Source organism: Propithecus coquereli, unplaced genomic scaffold (assembly GCF_000956105.1).
Source record: "Propithecus coquereli isolate 6110/MARCELLA unplaced genomic scaffold, Pcoq_1.0 Scaffold117, whole genome shotgun sequence".
Taxonomy (NCBI): Eukaryota; Metazoa; Chordata; class Mammalia; order Primates; family Indriidae; genus Propithecus; species Propithecus coquereli.
Genome location: NW_012135747.1, coordinates 1,182,230 through 1,194,398, shown reverse-complemented (window position 1 = coordinate 1,194,398; position 12,169 = coordinate 1,182,230). Strand labels below are relative to the sequence as shown.

General features: G+C 51.7%; 1 protein-coding gene across 1 annotated transcript in view; it reads left to right on the top strand.

Annotated features, from left to right (window-relative positions):
- The first annotated feature begins 3,369 nt into the window (after positions 1 to 3,369).
- Positions 3,370 to 12,169, top strand: part of HK1 (hexokinase 1) — a 72,144-nt gene continuing 63,344 nt past the window's right edge. Inside the window, exon 1 of the mRNA XM_012658457.1 lies at positions 3,370 to 3,543. Coding sequence (XP_012513911.1) covers positions 3,481 to 3,543 — 63 coding nt within the window. The 5' untranslated portion in view covers positions 3,370 to 3,480. The remainder of the gene's footprint in view (positions 3,544 to 12,169) is intronic.

Sequence of the window (12,169 nt, the reverse complement as noted above, 5' to 3'; positions counted from 1 at the left end):
GAGTTCAGGAGTCTTGAAGGAAAAGGGCCATCTGGAGGGTGAGGGAACTAAGCACTCTTGTGGGTTGAGGTGTTCTTGAGGGTCCAGGGAGTCATGATCCAAGGGTGCTTCGCTGGGCTCTAAGAGCAATGGAACAGCAAAAAGAGGCAAAATAATAAGGATCACGTGGGGATCATTGGTATGATGTCGAGGGGGCACAGCAGTGCAGCATGGGCTCTGGCGTCAGGAAGCTGTCTGATTGGGGCAGATAGGACCAGCCCCCCCAGAAGACAGCCACCCATATCAGGCAGGCGGTCATGACTCAGTGTTACTTATCTGAGGCCCAGGCAGCGTGAGGGGGTGGGGTGGGATGGACAGAACACTGGCTGGGTATGAGAACTGGGTTTGCGTCCCAGCTCCAAACTACCCCAACCTGAGACTGGGCAAGATGGCCCACCTGCTTCGTCTCAGGTTCCTTGTCTGGAAAGAAGAGTCTTGGTGCATAGCTAGATGGACTCCGAGCTTGGTCCGAGTTCGCCCTGTCAAAGCGCTGACACCTGGGAGCCTGGGGTAAGTAGCTGTCAGGGAAGGCTTTACGGGGAACGTGGGAGAGCTTGGCCTTAGGTGAGAGGGGACACTTGGTCAGGTGGAGGCGAGCGGAGAAGGCAGGACAAGCAAGGGAACAAGAGTAGGGCACACATGGAATGGACTCTGGACTCAGTGGGGGCTGAGGACAGTGGCAAATGGCCTTGCTGTGGCCGCTGGGGTGGAGGAAGAGATAAGTAGGGAAGAGTCGAGTCAGATTACAGAAGGCCTCAGAACCAGGCAAAGATGTTTAAATTGGCTCTCTCAGGAAGGAGGGGGTCATGAAGGGATTTGGGGCAGGGTCATGATATGATTAGGCTGCTTTGTAGCAGGATTAATGTGCCCTGGAGCTCAGAATGACTTGGATGGCCAGAAGCCAGGAAGCAGGGAGGACAGCTAGAAGGCTCTTATAATATTTCTGGCATAGGGAGATGAGGCCTGCGGGTTGGGAAGCAACAGCGGGTCAGGCCTAGAGATATTTCTCAGGAAATATTGATAGGCCTTGGGGCCTGGTTGCATTCAGGGAGTGGGGAGGAGTGAGTCACCTTGAGAAGCTCTGTCTCAAAGGCCAGGGAAGAGAAAGCAGAGGCAGCCTTCCTTCCTGCAAACAGGACTGCTCAGGGGGACTTGGCTATTAGGACTCAGCTTCACCCTGACTTCAGCCCAGAAGTTGTAACAAGGGCTGGGGTCCGGGTTAAGGGCCACACTCCTGCTCCTGATCACCCACAGGGCTCGCCAGGTCCCGGCTAGGTGTGCAAGACAGAGCACTTAGCAAAACGGAGCTTGCAGCTTTGTGAGCTTGGCAGAATCACATTTGCAGGACTCATCAAGTGGGGTTAGAAAACAACCATCTTGTTCTCATTCACTCAATTTTGCTTTTTAGCCATGGAGATAGTGGAAGTGTTTGATGTGTGTGAGAAAATCTCTGTTCTTGGTTTATAATTAGTATCCAGGGGCAGATTCAGGTTTTGTGGGGCTTGAAGCTTAAATAATTTGGGGCGCTGTCTTTGGAAAAGAATCCAAATATAAATATACACATAGAAAATTGCTAGGCCCTCCCAGGGCCTAGAAAGGGGGGAATGTGAGAGATCCTGAAGCTTTAACCTCATCAGTTTCCCAATCAATTCTATGACAATACCTACCAATTATTAAGTGTATATTATGTACAGGTATTTTATTTATAGTATTTCACAACAACCAAGGGGTGGGCATTAGTACCTCTATCTTTGGTATGAGAAAACAGGCTCAGAGAAGTGATTCAGGATGCCCCTCTGCACAGGCCATAAGGCAGGGGTGGGGATGCAAGCTGCACAGAGGGCTCTGGCCTCAGGACTGCATCTAAGCGTCTTTTGTTTGGTAATAGCAGCTGTCAGGCCCCTGGGGGTCCTGAGGAGGGCTGTCCTGCACCTAAGCCATCTCTTCCCTCATTTGGCTGTACCTTTTCTAGGCTTGGCCAAGGGCCAGGGGGCTCCCAGGACCCAGGGCTGGGGTAGAGGTTGGGGCGTTTGGACTGTGGCCATCTCAGGGTACCAAATGGTGCAGACTTGGTCCCAGGATCGTGGCCTATTTAGGCAGGGGGCTACATACAACTGGGTGAGTACCGGCTTTGGAGACACACAGACTCAAGCTCTAGTCCTGGATCTACAATTTCCTGGCTGTATAAAGCCCAACAAGACTGAGGCCTCACTGAGCTTCAATTTCCTTACCTGTTGAATCAGAGTAGTAACCACTTCTTTGTATTTTGGGTTCATTACATGCTATCTTGTAAGGCACTAATAAAGCTCCTGGCGGCCTCGGGCACACAGAAGCAATTAATCTAAAGTTGTGATCTGTCCTATAGCAGCATATACACCTCCATTTCCGCACCTCCTCTCCTGGCCACCCCCTCCAACCCCAGCTAACTTCCCTTGGGGAAGTGAAAAAAATAGCGTCTGGGAGAGGTGCCTGAACTGTGCCTCAAGCCCCAGTGGGCCTGGATGCCCAAGAGCAAGCGGGATGCCTGCAGGATGGGGACAGGCCGGGGCCTGCGGCCCAAGTCCCGCCCAGCGGGCGTGCGCCCTCAGGAGTGCCACAGGAGCCTGTGACACAGGGGCGGCCGCACTGGAGTGTCGTTGTGGATTTAGCAATAAATATCCGCCAGCCGGAGATCAGGCCGGTCGGGCCGGGGTGGGTTGATGCGCACGGGTGAGGACTCAGGTGGGGCGCCGCACTGGACCCGCGAGAGCGGGCAGGCGCGGGGACCTGGGTGCGAGGACTTCGTAGCCTCCGGACTCCGCTTCCGCTCGCTTTCCACGCCCACGTCGGAAGCCCCCTCCCAGCGCCACTCTATCCGCCGGACTCCTAGGGGCGAGCCCCCTCACCCCCTTGGCTGCCACGTCCCGCAACAAGCCTTCGGGGCCTCTTGTCCCGCTGAGCCGGGCGGCGCCTCCGGCCCACGCCCCATACCTCCCCGTCGGCGCCCGCCCACGCACCCGGGCACGGCGCCGCCACGCGTGACGGTGCGCGCCGGGGAGCACTTCCCACCCCGCGCCGGTTTCCTACGTGGGGGACGTGCAGGCTGATGCCGGACCCCAGGGGATTTCGCTGCGTCGCCCGGCCCCCTTCCGGCGAGGGAGGGAGCGGCCGCCGCGCCCCCCTTTCCCTGCCCGGACGCCACCGCCCGGCGCTGCAGAGGCGCGCGTCAGCCAATGGGCGCGGAGGAGGTGGGCCGGCTGGCGGCTGTCACCCTCCCCGGGACGGGAGCGCGGAGACAGGGAGCGCGCGAGCCGCCGCCACGCCCCGGGCCGAGTGGGAGGAGCCGCGGGAGGAGGAGGAGGAGGAGGAGCCGCCGAGCAGCCGCCGGAGGACCACTGATCGCCCAGGCTGCAGAGCACCCACCGGCCCCACGCCTGCCTCCCGGCGCCCCCGACCGCCAGCATGATCGCCGCGCAGCTCCTGGCCTATTACTTCACCGAGCTGAAGGATGACCAAGTCAAAAAGGTGAGCCCACGCCCGCGCTGCTGCCGGCGCCCTGGCCGCAGCCTTGCATTCCGGCATCCGCTCGCCGCCGCCAGCGCCGCCGCCTCCATCCTCCCGCGCCCGGCCTTCCCCAGGCCAGCATCTGGTTGGACTGCCGAGGCGGGGAAAGGCTGTGCCCTTGGATCCTCCCTGGCATTGTCAGTGTGTGTGTGTGTTGCGGGGGGATGGCGGGGCGGAAGACCCTTGAGCCTGGGCTGCTTGCTGCAGTGTCCTTGAAACTGGCCGTGGATGTCAGGTGGGTCCCCGGGCCGTGCGGGGAGGTGGCCGGGTGGGGGCCGGCGGGCCAGTCCACGGGGCCTGTTCGTAAGGGTCCGAGCGCCGTGGGCGGAGGTGTGATCACGGAGATGCTGGGGAGGGGATCGAGCTGCAGGCGGGGGTGCTGGCTGGAGGCCAGGCATCCCATATTTGGGGTTCCCGGCGGAGGAGTCGGGTGCTCTGGAGAAGCCGTCACCTGGGCTCTCCCAGCTGAGGCAGCTGCTCCTTAATCTGAGGACAGGGTGACCGGCCAGGCTTCCCGGAACGGGGAGGGGCGCGGAGGCCGCCGGAAACTTTACTCACAGGCCTCACGTCTGCAGCGGAACGTCTGAATGGAATTTTTTATTCCTCTTAAGCTGTAATTTCCAGCCAACTCAGGAGCTCGAATAAGAGACTCGGTCATTTGAGCCGTGTAGAGGCCTTGCTGTGTATGCTTGTGGCGTGTGTGTTCTTGCACTTGGACGCATCTTCCTCCCCTGGGGTGTTGGTGCCTTCAACATCTGTCTAGTGTAAGATACTCCCCGCCGGCGGGTCTGAAAGGTATCTCTTTCCCTCTGCCAGCCTGGCTACCATATTTTTAAAGAAACAGCCTAGCTGTTGGGAAAGATGCCTATTTTATCAGTGCTGGATCTGACACAGGCTCCTTATCCACCCGCCCTGGGTGGTGACGTTATTGCTGGGGTTAGCTGGGATGGACGGACAAAGTCAACCTGACTTTGGAGTTCAGACAGGGAATGCTACCTACAGGTGAGAGGCAGAAGTGACTGGCCTTGATTTTCTTCTCTGCAAGTCACAGGATGTTCTGTTCTCTTCCTGTCCACCTAAGACACTTTCTCATCTGGCACCATAGGACACAGGCCTACTAAGGGCAGTGACCTCATCAAGGTCACCCAGCAAGTTAGAGGCAGAGCCAAGGTGGGGACCCAGGTCTCCCAGCTCCTCTACCCTGAAACTTGAATGAAACTCCTCCTCAAAATCAGCTGAGGGTGAGGGAGGTGCTGAGACACCAGGCCCTTGGGGACGCTCTACTATGCTGGATCCTGTGCTGGGTGGGGACCAGGAGTGAGGTAGTTAGGAGATAGGCATGGAAATCTGACACCATCCTTTGGGGCTTTAAGTGATGACTCTGGGTTGTTAAACCATGGGACTGACACACTTGCTCCTGCGGAACACCCTTGGAACCTCCCTCTGGCCACTAACCTCCAGGAGCTGTGTATGGCCAACATGTGCATTTCATGAGTTTTCTTCAGTGGTGTTGTGCATCCCTGATGTTCTTCCCGCTGGAGCAGGGCGACAGTCCTCCCAGCGTGGCAGGGCGTGCTGGAACAGGCCTCTTGAAGCCAAGAGGAGTTTACTGCCCTCCTACAAATGGTATCCTCTATGGCTCAAGAGAGCTTTCTGCTGGGGGGGTTAGGTGGGGCAGGCGGGGCAGGCGGGGCGGAGCCTGGATGACCTTGTAAACCTTAAGCATCCACACCCACCACCACCTGTGTGACTGCTGGCCGCTCATTGGCTGGTGGCCTGTGGCTGCTGAGTTGAGCTGAGGTTTGGACTACACTCAGCGGGACATCTGTTTTATCAGACACACAGTGTCTGTTGGCCCCAGAGCCCTCCACTACCGAGGGTGGCCTGATTTACATCTTGCGATGCACATTCTATCCGCCAGGCCCCTGTAGGTATCTGAGTGTGTGACTTCTGATTCAGGTATAGCCCTTCTCATTCTGAGATGGTGATTTGGATGTCCCTTTCCTTCTCTAGCCCCAGAAGCTTGCTGGAGGAGGGTCTTGAGGCCAAACCTTCAACCAGATATTATTCGTCAAGGAGATTCTTAAAAACAAGCTACTTGCTTGCATCTCACCAGGACTTCCTATACTGCTTTCTGTGGGGCAAGTGGGTGGATTCCTGCCAGAGGAGGAATCGAGCTGCGTGGTGGGTTGTGTGGCACTGCCATTCTTGAGTGTGATCCCCAGGAATCTTCCTGGGCCACCCGAAGACAGGCACACAGTGGACACTTGCTCCAGTGACCTGGTCAGCTTTCACCACTCCTGGGTGCACAGAGGGTGGGGGACCCCATCTGCTCTCCTGGGGCCCAGGACTTGTTAGAGACTAGCCTTTCCCACCTACCACTCACCATGGGAAGGCTGAGTGGGGGTGCATGATTCCCTGTTCCTCCTGTGGGCTGGGCCCTGTGGCCTGCCACCTGATGGGGACCCAGTGAGGATGTCCCTCCCATCCAGCATAGGCGGCCATGATGATTCAGCCCTCCAGCCCTAGGCAGCCTCGGGGCTCTGGAGACAGACCTGGTATCCCTCATCCATCTTCTTGCTCTCAGGCCCGGAGGTAGGAGGAGGGAGGGTAGGGATGTTTTCAAAAGCGATCATGAAAGGGTGTCATTTCTTTCCTCATTGCCTAAAAGGCACGTCATAATTCAACCTTATAAAATACATACTGAGTTGAAACAGTTCGAGTGTCTGACTTCCAGCTTGTAGCCCCATTTTCCAGTCTGCGTCTGCCTAATATTAGTTAGTAGATGCTGTGAAAAGGGTGTCTTGGTATTAGGCTGAGCTAAGCACAAAACATGTATTTTCCTTTCTCTCTTTTAGTGCTTTTAGGAGGAAAAGGAGGCACGTGTGTGCTTGTGAGGAATTCCATTCATCAGAATCCCAGACATCTGCTAGTTCTGCAGCTTGAGGGTGGGTTTTTGGACCTCTAAGTAACTTTTAACATGCCTCTCATCTTGCCAGCTTCTTCCACTTGGTTTCGCCATTAGGAGCCTGGAAGAGGGTGAAGGATTGCTTAGTGCTTTGTTTGTTTAGAAAAGGAAGATGGGTCCAGGAAAGTCAGAACGTGGCCTCCCAAGAAAGACTAGACTTCCTTTCCTTTCCTCCAGGCATGTCAGAATGGTGCGCAAATGCCGGTGGATTTTCCCTGGGTGGGAGCCCCAGAATGCTAAATAATTTCCACCAGCAGGTGAACCAACAGGTGTGATTTGTCCAGTGGCCAAACTCAGGAGTCCTTGAGTACTTGGCCCAGGAAGACAGGGGAAGGTATCCTTAGCAATTAGAGGGCTGCCCAAGGTCCATTTCCTCAGGGCCCATGTGTCTCACCTGCAAGCATTAAAAAACAAAGAAACAGACAAACCTCAAAACGCCCATTCCTTATTGTTCTGGGATGAGAGTTAGAAAATTATGAAAAGTGTCTCTCATACTTTGTGATTCTGGTGTTGTACAAATATTCAGTGAGAGCTCCTTGGGGAATCTTCATTTCCATAATCCCTGTCCCCTCTACCTTAGATGTTTCTAGGGTTTCTCCCCAAGAGAAGCCCCATCACTTCATCTGGTTGGATAATTTGGTAACATCATGAAGTAATAAACTGGGCAGCCGTGGTGGCTATGAGGTGCTTCCACATCTGTCCACACTGCGCACTGCTCCCACACTCCTGCTGTTCTCTGGAGAAGGCATGGGCAGCTTTCTCCTAAAAAGACTGATTTGGCGTGCCTGGAACTGTCTCTGTGTGTGTCTACAGTCAGGGATTCCTGGAGGATAGAATTAGCCACTGGAGTTGGCGCTGAGCATGCTGCAGGAGGCCCTGGGGAGACATTGGGTGAAGAGAGGCAGTCGTATACCTCTGTGTCCAGGAATCAGCTATGGCCAGACAGCTGGCACTTGCTTATTGATTTGAGGGCTCTTAGAATCAAATCCGATCACCAGAACACAATCATTTCTTTAAAAAATGCTTGAGTCCTTTGCTGTGTGCAGAGTACTGTGCTAGGCTGGGGCAGCAACCAGAAGCCAGGCAGAAATGGTCCCTGTTCTCTGGAACATAAATAATTATTTGCTGTTATAATATGTGCAAAGCATAAACTCCTAAGAGGGCATGGACATGCAGGGGGGTGTGGTCAGACCTTGGGTGAAATCATTAGCTTAGGAACTGCTTAAAGCCAGGCTCCAGATGTTAGCCCCTTAAGTGCTTCAGGAAGCTGTCCCCGACCCCCAGTCCTGGGGATGTGGCGAACATTAGTCTGGTTGGGTAGCAGAACAGGTGGCTACTGCCTTCCAGCCTAATAAACCTTAACAGCAAGATCTTACGAAGCCACTTAATGTACACTGGGTTGTACACTGGGTTCATTGTATCTGATCTTAAAGAAAAATAAGCAAAATTTTACTGATTGATAGGTTTTTATTTCTGGAAATAACATAGACTTCTGGTAAATAGTACAAGTGGGGACAAAACTTTGTAAGGTGGAATCAAATATGATTTTGCCTTCTCTTCTAATGGTTTGTTGTGTCTGGGCATCCTGAGACACTTCATTGGTGTCAGATCACATATCAATTATATGTATAATTGAGGTTACATTCTAAATGTTTTATACACAGTGTATATATGCTTTCATTTGATCTTTCAAAAGCCTGGGCAGGTTGTCAGGGCAGGAAGTATTATTCTGTGCTTCCCAGCGGAGCTCCCTCCCCAGGGCATTCTGCTCCTGCCTGTGTGCTGCAGACAGAAGGCAAGAGATTTATTCCCCATTTAGAAACAGGGACTGGAGGCCCACCCAGAAGAGATAAGCAATTTTCCCAAGGTCAAAAGAAAATCAGGAATGGGATCCAGAGGGCTCTTGCTCACTCTGCTTCTTTCCTTTAGGGGAAAAAACCCCATTTTTGTTGATTTTAATGTTTTGCCTTGGAGCCTGTATTTTAATTCTCTCCCCTCACCAGTCAATAAATACAAGAGTTAACTTTATTATGAAATATTTGAGGCACATTAAAAATACTGAGGTTAACATAACAAACACCCCTGTTTCTACTGCTTAGCTTGAGAAATTATAGGCATAATTACAATTTCATCGCAGACACAGTTGAAGCCTCTTTATGCCGCCTCTGATCCAATTCTCCCCCCTAGACGCGACTTCTCTCCTAAATTTGATGTTTGTCATTTCTGTTCATGCTTTTTAGGCTTTTATTACATATGCATGTGTCTATAAACAGTATACAGTATTGCTTTATGTGGGTTTAATCGTTTGTAAATGGTGCTATCCTGCATATATTCAAGCAATGTGTGGTATTGCTTTGTATGGTTTTAAACTTTTATAAATGGTGCTGTACTATATGTATCCTTTCGCAACCGGTTTTTTTTTAGCTTAACATTATATTTTGAGATTTTTTTTGCATGTTGATCTGTGTAACTCTGTTTCATGAATTTAAACTGCTGTGTGCTCTTACGTAGTTTAAATATCCACAATTTATCCATTCTTCTTGTGATGGGCATTAGTGTTTGTAATGTTTCAAATGACAAACAGTGCTGCAGCGATCACCTTTGGCACACAGCAAGTTTCTCTAGGCTCTAAGCTGTGTACCTAGGGCTGGAATTACTAGGTGGAAGGGTGCGTGTATCTTCCCATTTATAAGATTTTGCCAAATTGCCTTCCTCTGTGAATGCCGGTTCACACGCTCATCAGACGTGTGTGCAGGTTGCCGTTGTTCCACGCCAACCCTTGGTGTGATCAAACCTTTACAAATTTGTAATAGATAATTTTTAGAGTCTGTTTCCTTCCTCGGTCATTTCCATTCACATCACTAAGCATTCTAGCTTAGTTTAAAATTAGCCCATTTCCTAATTTACCTTATCAAACAGAACCTTGCTACAGAGTCTCACTGAGTGACGTTGACAGCTCCATTGACTGCTGTCGCTGCCGAAACGCTTGCGCAGCACGGGGGTGGCAGTGGGTGCGGAGGAAGCTCACTGTGGCCCCTTGTGCTCTAGCCGCGACTCCGTTAAACTTTTCTGGGAATTAAAACACTCACGTGTGCTCTCACTCGCTCACACTCTCTTCCTGGGTGGATCCGATCTGGGCAGAGCCGGCTTATCAGTCCCCTAAATGTGCCGGGCTCTGTTCAGAGAAAGCTCAAGCCAGCGGCTTCTCAGACCATTCTCCGTAAAAGGAGAGAGTGACTGTACCCCCGCGGCAGGGAAAGCTGAAACGTGAAGTCGGCCGCCCAGCCCTTTGCAGACAGAAGCAGAGCTGTCCCTGCGTGAGGCAGAAAATGTCGGCTCACGCTCATCCTGAGACACGCTTGATTACAGACGCTGAGCCCCTGAGGGTGCCTTACGAGGAAGGGGGCGTTCGATGCCTACTAGGTGCCTGTATTTCCTTTTTCGTAACGTGGGTCTCATGTAATCATTAGTAGGAATAATACTAATTGAAGCCAACGTGGAATGCCTGTCACATTTATTGCCAGGCACTGTGCTAAAGGCATTAGGAGCGTTAGCGTGTTTCATGCCCATGACGCCCCTGTGAGGTCAGTGCGGTCACCATCTCCACCTTTGGATGCGGCCCCTGAGGCTCCGATAGTGAACGGTAGAGCCAACGTTCTGACCCATCCAGGCTGATGGCAGAGCTCCTGCTTTTATTTATTTTCAAAAATTGAGCTGTAATTCACCTCCTATGAAACTCACCATTTACAGTGCACAATTCAGTGGTTTCTAAAACATTCACAGCATGGTGCGGTCATCACCCCTGTCTAATTCCAAAGCATTTTCATCACCCCCCAGAGAAACTCTACACCACCCATTAGCAGTTACTCCCCGGTGCCCTACCACCCAGCTCCTGGCAACTACTAATCTAGTTTCTTTTTATAGATCTGCTTCTTCTGGACATTTAATGTAAGTGCAATCATATAAAATGTGGGCTTTTGTGTCTGGCTTCTTTCACTTGGCATCATATTTTCAGGGTTCGTGCATGCAGCGGCATGTATCAGTTTTTCATTCCTTTTTATTGCCAAGTACTATTCCATTGCATCTGTATACCACATTTTGTGTATCCACTTGTCAGTTGATGGACATTTTGATTGTTTCCACTTTTTGGCTGTTCTGAATAATGCTGTTATGAACATTTGCGTATGAAATTTTTTGTGTAGACTTATGCTCTCATATCTCTTGGGTATATATGTAGGAGTAGAATTCCTGGGAGAGCTCCTGCTTTTCACCACCTTGAGAAAGCCATCTCCATTTAGAAATGGGGAAACTGAGGCCCCTAGGTGGTGAAGTGGCTTGCCGATGACCACACAGCTATGAGTGATGGGGACAGGAGCACTGCTACCAGACCCCCTGACGCAGAGGCCCATGTCCTTTCTACCCCTATACCCAACTCTCATTTTGCAGTTTTGAGAAATAGATCCAAGGAGGGAAAGACTAGGGTGGGGTGGGGATCCTCCAGGTCCGCCACTTCTATCTCCTGCCCCTCCCAACACCAGGTCACTTGCTCATGCTTAGGGCCCTTACCCCAGTTGCTCATAGTTGATGAACCCCTCCCACTTGGAAAGGAAATTGGTCCAATAAAGTCATTTACGGTGCAATGTTAGGAATTTGCCCTGTTTTTCAAATCTCTCCCTGTACTCTTTTCATTTGTCTCCCTCCCCCACCCCTGTTTGCATTTAAAAGAAGACCCCCAGGGAGGGCAGTGTTTAACCTGCAAGAACACCCCCCAGTGCTCTCTGTAAAGCCCGCTCCTACCCTCTGCCTGCCATACTGTGCGCAACTGTCCAGCCCTCATTTCTCTGATGTCTCCTGGTACCTTTCAGGACCCTGGGTAGGTGAGGTGAGCAGAACGGGAGACCCAGGTCATGGTTGTAATAGAGATACCACCTCACCTTTGCCAAATTCTATTCCATTTACAAAATACTCGTTAGTAAGATTGATTTAGTTGAATGATTCCAGCAAGCTTGGATGTAGGTATTTCTTCCTTCTGCATCTTACATATGAGGCGGGTGACACCCAGAAAGTGGAATTGATATGATTTTGGTGGCCAGGAAGCAGTAGGGCTAGGGTGGGCACACAGCAGTCCTGACACCAGTGGACAGCTCTCACTGCGCCTGCAGAACTAGAACCATGTGGTCCAGGGCTTCAGACTCCCAAAGCCATTGACGGGGCTCAGGACATGCTACCCTAAAATATGGCACCTTGGCATTTGAGGAAATAGCAGAGGCAGAAAGGTCTCTCTTATCTTTCCTTTGCCCTTCTCCCGAAGCAGATCATAAAACCCTCATTCAAGAGGTGCCCACCGTATACCCAGAAGAAAGGAGTATCTTTATCTCTGAAGACAGAGGGTCACAGAGAAGAATCTGAACAAGACTTGCTAAGTTCCTTCCAGTTTATCACCATTAGATTATACCCTCTTTGTTGAGTCATACTTCTCCACAACTACCTACTTCTTCATCAAACCTGGTATTAAAAAAATACACAGGTTTACATGTTTCTTTTTTTGGGGACAGAGTCTTACTCTGTTGCCTGGGCTAGAGTGCTTTGGTGTCAGCCTAGCTCACAGCAACCTCAAAC